The sequence below is a fragment of the Sprattus sprattus genome (genome assembly GCF_963457725.1).
Source record: "Sprattus sprattus genome assembly, chromosome: 20".
In the NCBI taxonomy this organism is placed as follows: domain Eukaryota; kingdom Metazoa; phylum Chordata; class Actinopteri; order Clupeiformes; family Clupeidae; genus Sprattus; species Sprattus sprattus.
The window spans coordinates 24592522-24608010 of NC_137918.1; the positions used below are offsets into that span (position 1 = coordinate 24592522).

General features: G+C 40.6%; 1 protein-coding gene across 1 annotated transcript in view; it reads right to left on the minus strand.

Moving 5' to 3' along the window:
- The window catches only part of LOC308381679 (beta-1,4 N-acetylgalactosaminyltransferase 1-like), a gene marked incomplete at both ends in the record, with an annotated part of 30155 nt that extends 20500 nt beyond the window's left edge, over window positions 1-9655 (minus strand). The window contains one exon of the mRNA XM_080859266.1: window positions 9621-9655. Within this exon, the coding sequence (XP_080715392.1) occupies window positions 9621-9655 (35 nt within the window). The remainder of the gene's footprint in view (window positions 1-9620) is intronic.
- Window positions 9656-15489: the final 5834 nt, after the last annotated feature.

Here is a 15489-nt window from a genome sequence, read left to right on the forward strand (position 1 = left end):
ATGAAAGTTATGTTACGTCTGAATAAGAAGAATTAGATCAAGCTGGGGGCTAATCAAAAATCAGAAGACTGGGTTAATGTTAGTGAATTCGAGGCCCACCACGAGTGAGATTTTGAGGGAGAACAAGTTATATATATAGTGGTTGGAGATGGCGAAAAGATCACGCGGGGCAGTGACGTCATCATGTTGCGTGAAACCGTGCAGACGAACACCAGCCCCCGTACCGATTCAAATCTACTCACTTTCTACCCCGGACTGCGATCGTTGCGGAAACAAGGTGCGGATAGAGAGTGTTCGTATGTATGATAGGGCTATCGGTATTATGAACAGATCGGATGCAAACAAACTAGACTTCGTGTGCACGACGCTTAAAAGATTCGATTGGTGTGAAAAGTAAATCCGATTCGGAGGCCCTAGACTTCGTGTGCATAGCACCTCAGTCTACTTTCTCTCAGACTCAATCTCTCTTCTTCACTCCATTTTTATCTCCTTTTTTCAATATTTTCACTCTCTTTTTCTCTTTCACTCTTCTTTCCTTCTTCCACTCATCTTTCCTTCTTCCACTCTTCTTTCCTTCTTTCACTTTTCTTTCCTTTCTTCACTCTCCTTTCTTCTTTCCTTCTTTCACTCTTCTTTCCTTTTCTTCTTTCCTTCTTCAACTATTATTTCCTTCTTTCACTCTTCTTTCCTTTCTTCACTCTTCTTTCTTTTCTTCTTCCACTCTTCTTTCCTTTCTTCACTCTTCTTTCTTTTCTTCTTTCCTTCTTTCACTCTTCTTTCCTTCATCCTCTCTTCTCTCCTTTCTTCACTCTTCTATCCTTTCTTCTTTCCTTCTTTCACTCTTCTTTCTTTTCTTTTCTTCTTCCTTTCCTAACTTTTGCATTTCATGCACTGGTATTTCCTTCAGAAAATGCATTTTCTAGTTACTTTTGATAATAATAATACACGTTTGGAGGGAAAAGTTCGTGTTAGCTTGGCTACTTACGTGAGTGGTGCTATCCTGCATTTGCACTTAGATAAACAAGTTACCATCTAACTTGTACTGTTATTGGACTATAAGCACTCTCAGCACTTTTGTTAAATATCAGCTTTTCCAAAGTACTTTTTATCTTTATTACCAAGTTAAGTTATTTTGAAAGGACATGTAGGAGACTAGAGGACATTAAATTACATTACATTTTAGTTATTTGTGTAGGACATGCATCAGAACCATGGAGATTTTAATATGGAGCCATGTATCAGATCTATCAAACCAGGGGCGCCTGCAGATCAAAATTGTGAGGTACGCACAGATCCACCTAAATAAAGGCACGCCCGTGTAACAGAGTTCAAAATTTTATATGATTTTCGCCAAAATGAAACTGTGAATGGGAGCCACCTTTGGACATATGGTGTACTGCATCTGTTGCGTGTAGTCCAGTGCTACTTCCCTTCCCGATCAGAGAAGTCTATGATTCTGATCGGGTAGGTTGACTGTACAAAGCACTGTACCGAGTATGTTCCCGACTAGCCGTAAACTCCGCTAGCCACCGTTGTACTGTAACTGTTGCATTGTAATGTACTGTTCAATAGAGCATGAATTGATTTAGTTGTTTAGTTAAAATGCATTGAAAGTTTTATTAGCTACGTATTAAGTATGATGTAATATTATTACAGTGCATGAAATGCCCTGTATTGTTATTCCTAGGCTTTTTATTCTTCTGCTTATTACAGTGCATGAAATGCCCTGTAGTGTTATTCCTAGGCTTCTTCTTCTTCTGCTTCTTCTTCTTATTAGGCCCTACAGTGCATGAAATGCCCTGTATTGTTATTCCTAGGCTTCTTTTTCTTCTTCTTCTTCTTCTTCTTATTCTTGTTACCTTTTTCTGCGATTAATTCAGCCCGAACCGCTTAACGTAGAAACTTCATTCAAACTTTGTCGCGTAGGTCTTGTAAAGGACACTTATGCTATGTATTTTTCACTTTTCTAAACTTTATACTTTTTAAGATATTAAAGAAAAACGAATCAAAATTTTCCCATTGACTTACATTGGGCCATTATGACATCATAATAGGGTCTTTAAACCGGCTTGCACCTGTGCTTCACTAGTCCTTTTTCCATCAGATTTTCAAGCGAATTAAATCTTAAAGCGAATTAATTTGTAGCGACATAAGAAGCGCCTAACGGTTTTCCATCGACAGAATGATTGTAGCGAATTAAAATTGTGTCACAATGCCCCGTGTTGAAGCGCATTTTTCTGACCCGCTAGATGATTTTCCATCAACAATGTAGCGCAATAGAACCTTCTGGGACGGTTACAGCAGCGCAGGGAGGGACCGATGTTCGCGCACTTCGATGCACTTCGATACGTACAGTCATTTAAATTAAACTTCTGAGCTGCCAACTCTCCCGTTTTTCCCGGGTTTCTCCCGTTTTCTGATCCATCTCCCGCCGCCCTCCCGTTTTGTCATTTCTCCCGTATTTGACGAGGTACAAATGTATTTTATTAATAATCAAATAAAAATGTCTGTCAATGTTCTAAAGTTGCCAGATGAAACGCAATCATGAGAGACAACGCAAGTGTCAGCCAATAAAATGGCCTTTAATGCAAAGCTGACAACACAGACTCTAGCCAATCAAATCACGCATATGGTCACGTCTCAAAACCGCGAAGCTCCAAAAAAAAAAATGGCGGACCAAACTCTGTAGATGGTCGTATATTTGTACCTAAAGTAGTTTGTTTGACTTTTGTTGCTTATATTTTTAGAAAGTTACCGAGAAATAGACACTACAATGTAAAAATCCAATTATTGTAACTGAAAAATACGTCTGAGAGGATCAACATGCTCAACGTGTCTGAGCAACCTATCATTTACTTTGAATCAACCTTGATGGATCAATGCATTCCTACGCATATAGTGTGTACACAATAAATACACTATACCATTTTCAACTAATTTGTCAATCTGGCAAACATTCTATTGCGCAGTTGATCTTTCTGCGCAGGCTATTGCTTTTAAGTCACTTAATTGAGCAAAGATTTTTATAAGAATTAAGTACATTCAGTATTTTTTAAGTTACCCTAATAAGATGTTAACAAATGTGTTCATACTGAGTAGTGACAAGGCTAGAGTGCTTGTTTCCTCATTTGAGACTTGATATGGATAAGCTGAGAGAGGAACTGACTGATAACTAGGTTGCAAACAGCAAGGAGTTACCTCAGGAACAGAGAGTGGGTAGACTCTGGGGCCTTGTAGGGAAAGGTGAGCGCTTTAGTCAGCTGGCTAGACTGATGAAGGCATTGCTTTGCATTCCACATAGTAATGCCTCCTCAGAGGGGAGTTACATACAACAGGTCATGGTGGTAAGAATGACGTCCGTCAACATATCAGGCATTAGGCTACTTTGCATTCCACATGGCAATGCCTCGAGGAGTTTCACTAAGGTTTAACTTTAAAGTACAGTTTTCCCATTGTTGGTGATGTCCTGCAGGCCTCTCCACACTGACGCAGGGTCGTTAGCTGAAAACCTGTTTTTCAGAGTAGCTTCTCTTTGCCACTCTGATCTCCTTAGTCAGTGTGTATCTGGCCTGGTTGTATAGGATCCTGTCCCCACTCTTGAAGGCCTCCTCTTTGGCTTGACGAAGCTGCTTGAGCTTTGCTGTGAACCATGGTTTAGTGTTATTAAAGATGCGGTACGTTTTGGTGGGTACACACATGCCTTCGCAAAAACTGATATATGACGTCACAGTGTCTGTGAGTTCGTCCAGAGATGTGGATGCAGCCTCAAAAACACCCCAGTCAGTGCAGTCAAAGCAGGCCTGTTATTCCAGTTTTGACCTGTTGGTCCATTTCCTCACAGTTTTAACCACAGGCTTTGCAGATTTGAGTTTCTGCCTGTAGCTTGGGAGGAGATGAACCAGGCAGTGATCAGAAAGTCCCAAAGCTGCACGGGAAACAGAGCGGTATGCAAGTGTTGTAGCAATGGTCCAGTGTGTTTTTGTCCCTGGTGGGACACTTAATGTGCTGCCTGTATTTTGGCAGTTCGCGGCTGAGATTAGCTTGGTTGAAATCTCCAAGGATAATTAAAATAGAGTCCGGGTATTTAAGTACAGCCCATCTAAAAAAACACGTAGGGCAGCCATGTCAGCCACACACATATACAATACTACAAAACAGTAGTTCACTTTTGACTGCTATTCTGTATAGATCCATATAGGTATTCTATGAGATTGTATAGGTGGCAAAATCTGAGATTTGTTTCCAATCTCATAGTTTATCCTCAAATCTGTATCATTGACTCTTTGTGCCCCCCCCCCCCCCTCTTAGTCACACAGGCAAATATACACTGACTCAAGCACACACACACACACACACACACACACACACACACACACACACACACACACACACACACACACACACACACACACACACACTACTACTGGCCATTGTTTTAAATTAGAATGCATATCCTGAGTGCAAGGCTTACATCAACTGTTTCTGTGATGTTCATATGAATGATTTTGTTGTAATAAAAAAAGTCATGAATAAAAAAAAACGTTATTGCAATAGTTTTGCAAAGCTTGTCGTATTGATCTCAATAGGGCATGGCGGTAAGAATGACGTCCGTCAACATATCAGGCATTAGGCTACTATCAGGCATTCCACATGGCAATGCCTTGGGGAGTTTCACTAAGGTTAAAGTTTAAAGTACAGCCCATCTAAGAAAACACGTAGGGCAGCCATGTCAGCCACACACATATACAATACTACAAAACAGTAGTTACCAACTGCTATTCTGTATAGATCCATATAGGACTTCTATGAGATTGTATAGGTGGCAGAATCTGACATTTGTTTCCAATCTAATAGTTTCTCCTCAATTCTGTATCACAGAATAGCTAGTTGTTAAAATAAATAAGTGATTGTGAATACATTCATTGAGAATACATACATAATAATTATAAAATACATTATGTTGTTGATAAATACAGTTGTTGTGTATTTATTGATATACTGAAGACCACATAATACATAATAAATACGTCTATAAATACTTCTATGCACAACATCCCTTCAAACCAACATTTCCCTGCCTGCCATCCATCTCTCAAAATTTGCCACACACCGCCGCTGCTGAAATCTCCCGGATTTTGCTACTCAAATGTTGGCAGGTATGTTAAACTTTCTTAACACTAATGTTGAACTCCATACTAGCCCGAATTCATATTTCACTCAACCAGGAGTGATGAGTAAGACTGAGGTCGATTCGTTGTCAGCGCAAGCTATTGCTTGATCTCATACTTTTATAGATGTTTCCTGATCGAGTAGGCTATAGCCTACTTCATACTAGTATTTATAATGGAGAACCGAATGGCCAGCCTACAATGTTTAATGGTAATATGTCAGCTGATCACAGCTATCATAGTATTGCGGCGAAGGATGAGGGCAAGAAGGGTGGAACTGCTGAGCCTGGTCGATATGGAGGATTATCGGGGCCAAAACTAAATAAATAAATAAATGAATGGTTAAATACTTGGATAAATACATAATTAGATGTATGTATACCTACATTTATTTATTTATACTTACATATACTTACATATATTTATTTATACTGTCAAACATTTTGTCATACTTACATTTTGTCATACATTTTGTCATACATTTTGTCATACATTTTGTCATACTTATTGTCATACTTATTGTCCACGGTGTAACTTGCTTGCAGCAAAATAAATCCGTCAACCCCCGTCACCGAGTCAGGGGGCGGGTTAAAGCCTCTGATTGGTGAATGAACAGTATTACACACCAGGCAGGCTCAACCAGCCGATCAGGCTCGAGGGATACTGAATTTTGGCGTTTATGGATGCCAAGCGCCAGATTTAGTTTAATGAAAGTTATTGAGCATTATTTAAATAAATCAAGATACCAGAATGTCCCAGAAGACATACCCTCAGCTGCTGCGTGAGGCTGCATCCTTAATTTAAGAGGCCCTCAACTCGTCTACTACTAGTAGTATTTCTAGTAGTGTTATGAAATGTTGGGTTTAATGTGGCCTACTGGCCTTAGCCATGGGTGCACTGGCCGTAGTAGTCGTAGCCAGGTCGTAGCGCTGTCGTTACCCCATCACGTCTATCTCTTCCATAGTTTGCATCAGGCTGCTATTAGAATGTTACGCTGTAGCATGGTTCTTATGTCCTCAGTTTTTGAATCACCAGTGATGAAGAAAGTGTTTTGTCCGTCTCTTCATAAACGGATGACTAAGAGTAAGACCACATTTACACATAGCCGGGTAATTACAGAATAGAGAATATTTCTGCCCTTCCGTTCAAAAATAACGTCGTACACACAAGGTCTTTTTCCAAAAAACGTTCTGCTTACATGAACCCGCATATACGCCCCCAAACGCCATCATAACTATGCTAAACCTGTAGGTTTGCATAAGTAGGCTGCTAATCCATTACAGTTTTTCCCAATCGTTTTCAGGCATGTAGCGAATCATGGGTCAACTTCATCTAATGCTCACATCTTCTTTCCACAGCAAGAGTCTTCTCTGGCGAATGGGTTAACCATTTCTCATTGCTTTCACACAAATTTCTTTGAGTTTTAACACACTTTTCAAAACAGTTTACACACTTCTCAGAGAAAGACACAAAACCTAATTGAATAACCATGTCAACACATTGCAGACACTTAGTAGCAGCCTACTGGCACTGCTCTCTATATTCTAAATATCGTTAGCACCTGTGTGAACTCTCTGTGCAAAACTAATAAAGCAGTTCTCAACCTCTAAAAAAGGGTCAATAGATTGAAGTTTATACCAAGCATGTATCGAATAGGCCACCACCAACAACCTCAGGATGAGGACAAGGAAGAGGTTGTGGTAGAGGTAGAGGGGCCCCTGTCAGGGGATGTGGCATTTGTGTAAGATGCTCCAATGAAATTAGGGCAAGAGTCATTGATCCATAGTGAATCATGATCTCTCCATGAGAGAGGCTGGCCAAAGGGTTCTTTCAAACCTGAGCTGTCATACTATGGCATCAATTGTTTGTACGTTCAGAAATGACAATGACACTTTGCTGGCCTTCACAGTAAATATAATGTATTGTGTTTCACTGTATTTGCACTCTTGGCAACAACAATTTCTATACTTTTGTAAAGTATGTTGTCACAATACAATGTATACTGTAGTTTCACTAAAGTTATTTACAACATATACGGTTGAATTTTGATTACGTATATTTACAGTATTTACAGCCTATTGCACTATTTTTACAGAATCGACACACTGGCCCACACTGGTGGCAGGGGGAGATTGTTCACTGCAGAACAGAGTTGACCTTTTCACTGTATATTGAAACCTGTCATTTTGACGTAGAATATACATGTAATGTAGAAAAAGGACTGCAATACTGTAAAAATGTTTGTGTCAGAATCTTTGCCATTTTGTGCACAGTAGAACCAATGTTATGTAATCAATGGTGTTGACAGGTCCTTGTTTAGAATATATGATATGGTGTTTAGCAATACAAAAACAGAACTACAATATTTTACTGTATACAAATGTTCAGATTTCGAATACTTTCTGACAGTATATTCAGTAAGAGTGCTCAGTACAAAACTCAAATTGTAGTACGTTGTCAGTGGTAAAATAGTCAATACTATGAGGGTGTTGCACAAAAGTTGAAGTGATGGTTTCATAGGTTGATATTGAAAGCTGTATTCTGAGTTTTGCTATCCATTGTTAAATAAATGAGAAAACATACATTTAAAATTGAGCATAAATTGTAGGTTTTGAAGGAAATGTTTGGTTTTGATGGGTGTGTGATACGTTTTTGAGAAGGTAGTGTAATTCTGCAAACATTATATAGTGTTTTGGTCATTTCAGCTTCTGTTAAGGGCTGTGTGTGAGCTGTTTTGAAAAAGTAAACAGTGAATGGAAAAATTCGCCAAAGACATTGAGAAAAACTGTAAATTGGCTATGAGTCCTAGATATGTGGATCCTTTACGTTTATTTGGCTACAACAGGTAGACAAGATGGAATGTAAAACTCGTAGTCCACTGGTGGAAGTGCAGGGGATACCATTGTTAAAGCCAATAGTCACACACTGGGGAAGGGTTGAGAGATTCAGTTATAGGGTTGAAAGAATGCAATCCTGCGTTTGCATTAACGTATAAATGAGCACTACGTTAACAGCATCCATGATCAGTAAACAGTAAATATAGGACACTCACATCACGAATGCATTTTAGGCGCATATGTGACGCAAACTCCGTTTGACCCAGTGCACACGCAAAAACTGAGTTTTCCTGAAATCTCCACTTTGGCCGGAGTTTTTAGAAATGATCGTTTCCCGTGATAAAACCTCCGTTTTTTCTCGTAAATGAAAGGCCAAACCGCATGAAAATATATACGTTTTCCCACCGTATAAACGGGGTCTACGTTCAGTTGAGTTCTGGATTTTAATACGTTTATCAATCTGTAGATTGGGAGAGAAACCCAGACCTCTGACAATAAAAAACAACACAACACCAGGCTTAGGTCTCAATCATGTCTCTCTCCGCTCTGAAGGCCGGAGGACCATCTTTTATAGGGCACAATAATGTAAACATAGTGACAGTCAAGCAGTAATGACGTTAAAACAGTCTCAGAGAAAGAGTCTCACAGCTCCCCAACAAATGACAACTCTCAGACTAGAGAGTTAATAGTTGGAGCTCTCCTTTTAGTCATGACAAGGGACTTTTACCCATTACTTTCTCCAGATCCCGAACATCTATACCCCTGACACAGACACAGTCTACTCTTATTAATACCTGATACCACTCTGCTGCATTTGTCGCTTGATAGTGCGCTTGGACACTCGAAAAAGGTTCGCAATATCTTGTATTTTCAGGCCAGAGAGTGCGAAGTGTTCAATTGTGCCAGCCGAAGATCAAACAGAGTACGACCACCTCCAGGATGTATGGCCTGTAGGCTATCACTCAGCCTCATCTGCTACCATCTCGTTGAGGATCGTGAACACATTTTCATCTATGTCTGTGTCAGTCAGGGCCGATACCGTTGATATAATCTCAGCGAAGCCCTCAATATGATTTTAAAAACAATGTGAATTGCAGTTGCCTCCATCTCCTCAGCTACAGCCAACATTTCGACTACTGTAGCATGCAATATTCCATTTATTGAATCCACACCGGGTGCTGCCATCTTGAATTAGTCAAAAGCAGTCAATTCAAGTTGAACCACCAATCAGAGGCTTTAACCCGCCCCCTGACTTGGTGACGGGGGATGACGGATTTATTTTGCTGCAAGCAAGTTACACCGTGGACAATAAGTATGACAATAAGTATGACAAAATGTATGACAAAATGTATGACAAAATGTATGACAAAATGTAAGTATGACAAAATGTTTGACAAAATGTATGACAAAATGTATGACAAAATGTAAGTATAAATAAATATATGTAAGTATAAATAAATATATGTCAGTATAAATAAATAAATGTAGGTATAAATAAATCTAATTATGTATTTATCCAAGTATTTAACCATTCATTTATTTATTTATTTAGTTATTTATTTATTTAGTTTTGGCCCTGATAATCCTCCATAGGTCGAGGCCTGCCTGGCGTTACCTCGGCGCCCATCGCCGCAGATTTGGCAGCGACATCGCTCAAGTGCAGCGGCGGAGTTTGCGGGGGGGGGGGGGGGGGGGCAGGGGTGGCTGAAACGAGTAATTGTATTGGTTCAAAAATGTGTGGAATAATTAAGTCTGGCATGGTTTAATATCTCCGCTTTTAAATTGTCTGACTTGGGAAGTAAAATGCCAGACAGTTGTTTCTCGAATGGCTGTTCAAATCGGCGAGAAGACAAGCCCTTATTGTGTGTTTATCGCATTTAAAACTTACCTACGTTAACGTCACGTCATCTGGGTCAACGTTTTCTCAGACCGTAAAGTAGCTACTTTTGGAGCTGACAATAAAAGCAGTAACCCTGTTTTTCTCGCCTTATTTATCAGAATAACTTACTCAAACGGGAATAAATCAAGAAATAAAGTCGAGAAACAAAGCATCAACATGATTTAAAAAATTGGTTTACCCGGCTTCTGCTCTGATATTAAGTAAGTGGGCTACCTAAGCAAGTAGGCTAGGCTACGGTATGTTGGCATCCAACTGGTAATACTACAATGCCAGTAGAAAATATATGGGAAGATAATTTCATTTAAAGGCAAACGTTCGTCTGCCACTATGACAGGGGCATTGCACGTCCACGTTTCCAGTGCAACTCATATACAGTGCTCTCAAGTTTTGAAGACAGGCAAGAGTGATGTATCCCCCCGTCAAGCCCCCGACCCGCTCCCATTCCGCATTCCCCCCGCCACGCCCCCCCCCCCCCCCCCCCAGTCGTACGTCCCTTATATATTCATAGTCATAGAATTAGACGTATTCATTGGGAAAAAATGTATTTTTGTACATTGCAGTCAACCTTGTGCATTTAAATGTACCTTGACCTATTGTACACTCATCTCTGCAGTCAATGGCAAGTAAACGTTTTTGACTGTGTTGGTTGACTTCAGTGCCTGCTGTTTGGCCTGATGCCGCTTAGCATACTGCCTATGTACCTTGTCACATCCAGCACACCTTGCACCTTGCACAGGAGTTCTCTTGGCGGCAGATAGAACGCCAGTATGCTCATTTGTTTTTTTAACTGACATCTTTGAAAGACGGATGGATGCAATGATTAATGCATCCATGACCAGGATATTCATAACATGCTAGTATGCCTAATGAGTTCGCTACTCACAACTTCACCAGGCGAAGAAGCCTCGGAATCTGAATAGAATGTTCAAGCAAACACATTTACAAAAAAATGAATATTAAAGGCTGCCTAATATTCCTTCGAATTATAGGCTACATATATTTTTGATAGGCCTACTCGAATTTATTAGAGCCTATTAACGAAGTTCAGAGTCAAAGCTATAGTGAAAAGGCAGGCTGTAGCCTAAAACTGTGTTGGCTACAAACACTAATTATCTGGGAACATTTCTGTAACTGCAGTCAAGTTGTCATTGCTTGTGTCAAACCATTGTGAATTTGTGAGACGACTTACTCAGTGGCGGTTCTACAAGGAATAACGCCCCAGGCAAGACCCCCTCCGAGCGCCCCGTACTTGCGTACTTGTATTATACAAATCACAGACAATAGCATACAAACGTCATAAACACAAACATAGGCAAAAAAGGCAGTCTAGTGTTAGGGTGAACTGGTGACATGGATCACTTTGGATCCTATACAAGACACCATCACCACACAAACTTTAGCAATAAATCGCTTATCCCCGCCTAAGGGCAGGCTTGAAGCACGTAATCAACACATTTTTGAACTTGAGCCAAGAACATAATAATACACTAAATAAAAGGATGGTACGTGTGCTGGAAGCCAGTAGGGTTTTTGGAACGTTGGAACTTATCTCACTGGTCCGACTAGATTCTAGTCTATTTTGATTGAGCCCTTTCTTTGTTCCAGAAATTCTTTGCTGGAACAAAGAAAGGGCTCAATCAAAATTAATTGCTTTCAGTCACGTTATACCACCCCACCCGTAGACGTTGTGTCACTTCGTGTTGTCTTTATCTCAGTAACTATGATGGAAGATAGGTGCCAGTCATGAGGTGAGACATCTCTGATGCTGAGGTCATTCATTGTGGCATTGTGTTAAATATCTTAATGTCACTCTGTAGACCTGTGGAAAAAGACAAAAATAACTGAAAAGCATTTTGTTTTAGAAGACTTTGATTTTAAGGCCATGGGGTGTAAGTAAGACAGGACAAGACATAATACAAGGTTATTAAAAAAGCAAAACAAACCTATATTTATTGTACACTCATCTCTGCAGTCAATGGCAAGTAAACGTTTTTGACTGTGTTGGTTGACTTCAGTGCCTGCTGTTTGGCCTGATGCCGCTTAGCCTACTGCCTATGTACCTTGTCACATCCAGCACACCTTGATGGGCACAGGAGTTCTCTTGGCGGCAGATAGAACGGCAGTATGCTCATTTGTTTTTTTAACTGACATCTTTGAACTTGAGCTTTTTGGTAAAGCAGTTAGGTGGTGGGCCGAAGCCTCCTATCTGTTCAACTTTGAAATTTAATTTTGGAGGACCTCCATTTTTAAAGTTTGGATGATCATATCATTTCTAAAGATAAACCGGTTGTTGCCAGTAAAAAGTCCGTTTCATTTTGTCAAACTCATAGTGTAAAGTTTTGTTAAACTCGCTGGCAAACGCAGTTGCCTACTAAATCAGTCGAACCAATAACACGACGTTAAACTGGCGTAAGAACATTATTAACCAATCAGATGCAGCCATATTGACGCTCGTTTCCCCGATTAATCAGGTATTGACATTCTACTGCTGCCGTGACAGCTCCAACACTTTGAAACTGAGACGTTCTGTAATTAATAATTTGATCAGTATTAGACCGTTTTAAAACATGTTTGTTTTCTAAACCGTCTTTTTCATACGTGAGTGATGGTGTAAATAGTTTTAGTTCGCTAACGAGCCGTAGTTTGTACTATATAGCCTTGCTTACTGTTAGCTATGCTATATGTTAATACCTTATTTACCTTTTCTCTGGCAAGTTTAATCAACGTTATTCACCTTGTATGAAGTCGATGGTAGACTCATAAACCATGCAACACAAAATGTTATAGTGTAAGACATATTTAATCATCAAGGGGGAAAAGGAAAGGTAAGGGGGAAATGTTAATCTCCTGACCAGTAGGACCAAAGCCACAAGTCTTAGGTAGGTTAGTACACAAATAGGGGAGCCGAGCCACCCCTCCCTGGCAGCACTGCAATACCAGGGTAATGCCAAGGGGTGAGATATCTCCCTAGGCCTCTTCTTAGATGTTATAATCACAATTTGTGCACTTGCACAGGTTGGTACATGGCAGCTCATACACTTTGCATATGTACATTTTCCCCTGACAGAGTTTTAAAAAATGTTCAGGAGCAGTGAACTAGCTCAAGACTCGCCTCTGGAAGTGACATCCAGTCCACCTCATAGAGCTCCCCAGCCATCTTACAGCCATGATTGATTTGGGGAGGAATGCCTGGGTAACACTCTAGGCTCCTCCTGTGCACTGCAGCCTGGTTGCTTGCCCGCTGAATATGTTTGTGCAGAGAGTCCTGGTTTGGAGGCAAGTCTCGCTCAGAACATCTGCCGGACTTGGACATGGTAGCCCTGGCCTGATTAATGTTCTGACTGAGAGGTCAGTCCATAGCGGTCACACATCAATGTATTCTTTTTTCAATTCAGTTTTTTGTATGCTTTATTTTTCAAACACCATACAGAGCACTGACTGTATCACACCCAGAAAATGGATTGAGACCTACAAGGGCGTCACACTGCTCCTGTCCAAGATGGCTGTGCAGTTTTGATACATCTGTTATGTGGGACTCTCTCCCCTTTGCAGTCTGGAAATACAGGTTCGCATTGATGTGGCTACAAAAAGACAGAACAAAGGCATCTGTGTCTGGGCTCTTCATCACAATGTTGGTCCAGGTTTTTGAGGCATGAGGGGCATGCAACAGCACACTGGTGTCTGCCTCTTCTTGGATAGTTTCAAGCTCCTTGAGCTCTTGAATTTCTACTGTTATACTTATCCAGTTGTCAAATTCCCAATTACATGCTCAAATAACAAATTGCACGTGCAGCACAAGGATAACAAAAAAAAGTATTTATGGACCTGGACAAAAAACACCAAAACAATGGGAAAAAATATCTGGCATGTGGGGGAAAACAATTAAAATTTGCAAAATAATGTATTTGAACACTGGACCACATCTGCAAAGACTAATTGGCAATGTGACAGTCATCATGGCAAATGGCAGCAAATGCTATGCCGTGCCATGCCATCTGGATGAAGACACAGGTGCCTTTGTTCTGGCACTATGTTTTTGTAGCCACATCAATGCGAACCTGTATTTCCAGACTGCAAAGGGGAGAGAGTCCCACATAACAGATGTATCAAAACTGGACAGCCATCTTGGACAGGAGCAGTGTGACGCCCTTGTAGGTCTCAATCCATTTTCTGGGTGTGATGCAGTCAGTGCTCTGTATGGTGTTGGAAAAATAAAGCATACAAAAAACTGAATTGAAAAAAGAATACATTGATGTGTGACCGCTATGGACTGACCTCTCAGTCAGAACATTAATCAGGCCAGGGCTACCATGTCCAAGTCCGGCAGATGTTCTGAGCGAGACTTGCCTCCAAACCAGGACTCTCTGCACAAACATATTCAGCGGGCAAGCAACCAGGCTGCAGTGCACAGGAGGAGCCTAGAGTGTTACCCAGGCATTCCTCCCCAAATCAATCATGGCTGTAAGATAGCTGGGGAGCTCTGAGGTGGACTGGATGTCACTTCCAGAGGCGATCCTTGAGCTAGTTCACTGCTCCTGAACATTTTTTAAAACTCTGTCAGGGGAAAATGTACATATGCAAAGTGTATGAGCTGCCATGTACCAACCTGTGCAAGTGCACAAATTGTGATTATAACATCTAAGAAGAGGCCTAGGGAGATATCTCACCCCTTGGCATTACCCTGGTATTGCAGTGCTGCCAGGGAGGGGTGGCTCGGCTCCCCTATTTGTGTACTAACCTACCTAAGTCTTGTGGCTTTGGTCCCACTGGTCAGGAGATTAACATTCCCCCCTTACCTTTCCTTTTCCCCCTTGATGATTAAATATTTCTTACACTATAACATTTTGTGTTGCGTGGTTTATTAGTCTAACATCGACTTCATACAAGGTGAATAACGTTGATTAAACTTGCCAGAGAAAAGGTAAATAAGGTATTAACATATAGCATAGCTAACAGTAAGCAAGGCTATATAGTACAAACTACGGCTTGTTAGCGAACTAAAACTATTTACACCATCACTCACGTATGAAAAAGACGGTTCAGAAAACAAACATGTTTTAAAACGGTCTAATACTGATCAAATTATTAATTACAGAACGTCTCAGTTTCAAAGTGTTGGAGCTGTCACGGCAGCAGTAGAATGTCAATACCTTATTAATCGGGGAAACGAGCGTCAATATGGCTGCATCTGATTGGTTAATAATGTTCTTACGCCAGTTTAACGTTGTGTTATTGGTACGACTGATTTAGTAGGCAACTGCGTTTGCCAGCGAGTTTAACACAACTTTAAACTATGAGTTTGAAAAAATGAAACAGACTTTTGACTGGCAACAACCAGTTTATCTTTAGAAATTATATGATCATCCAAACTTTAAAAATTGAGGTCCTCCAAAATTTAATTTAAAAATTGAAACGATACGAGGCTTCGGCCCACCGCCTAAGTTTACAGACAACGAAATGAGGCCTTCAAAGAAAAGAACACGGTCTCTACAGGCTAATATCGTGGAGCTGGACCGATGTTTTGGGGTTGCTTTGCTGCTTCTGGAACCTGATGCCTTGACTGTGTGCATAGCATCAGGAAATC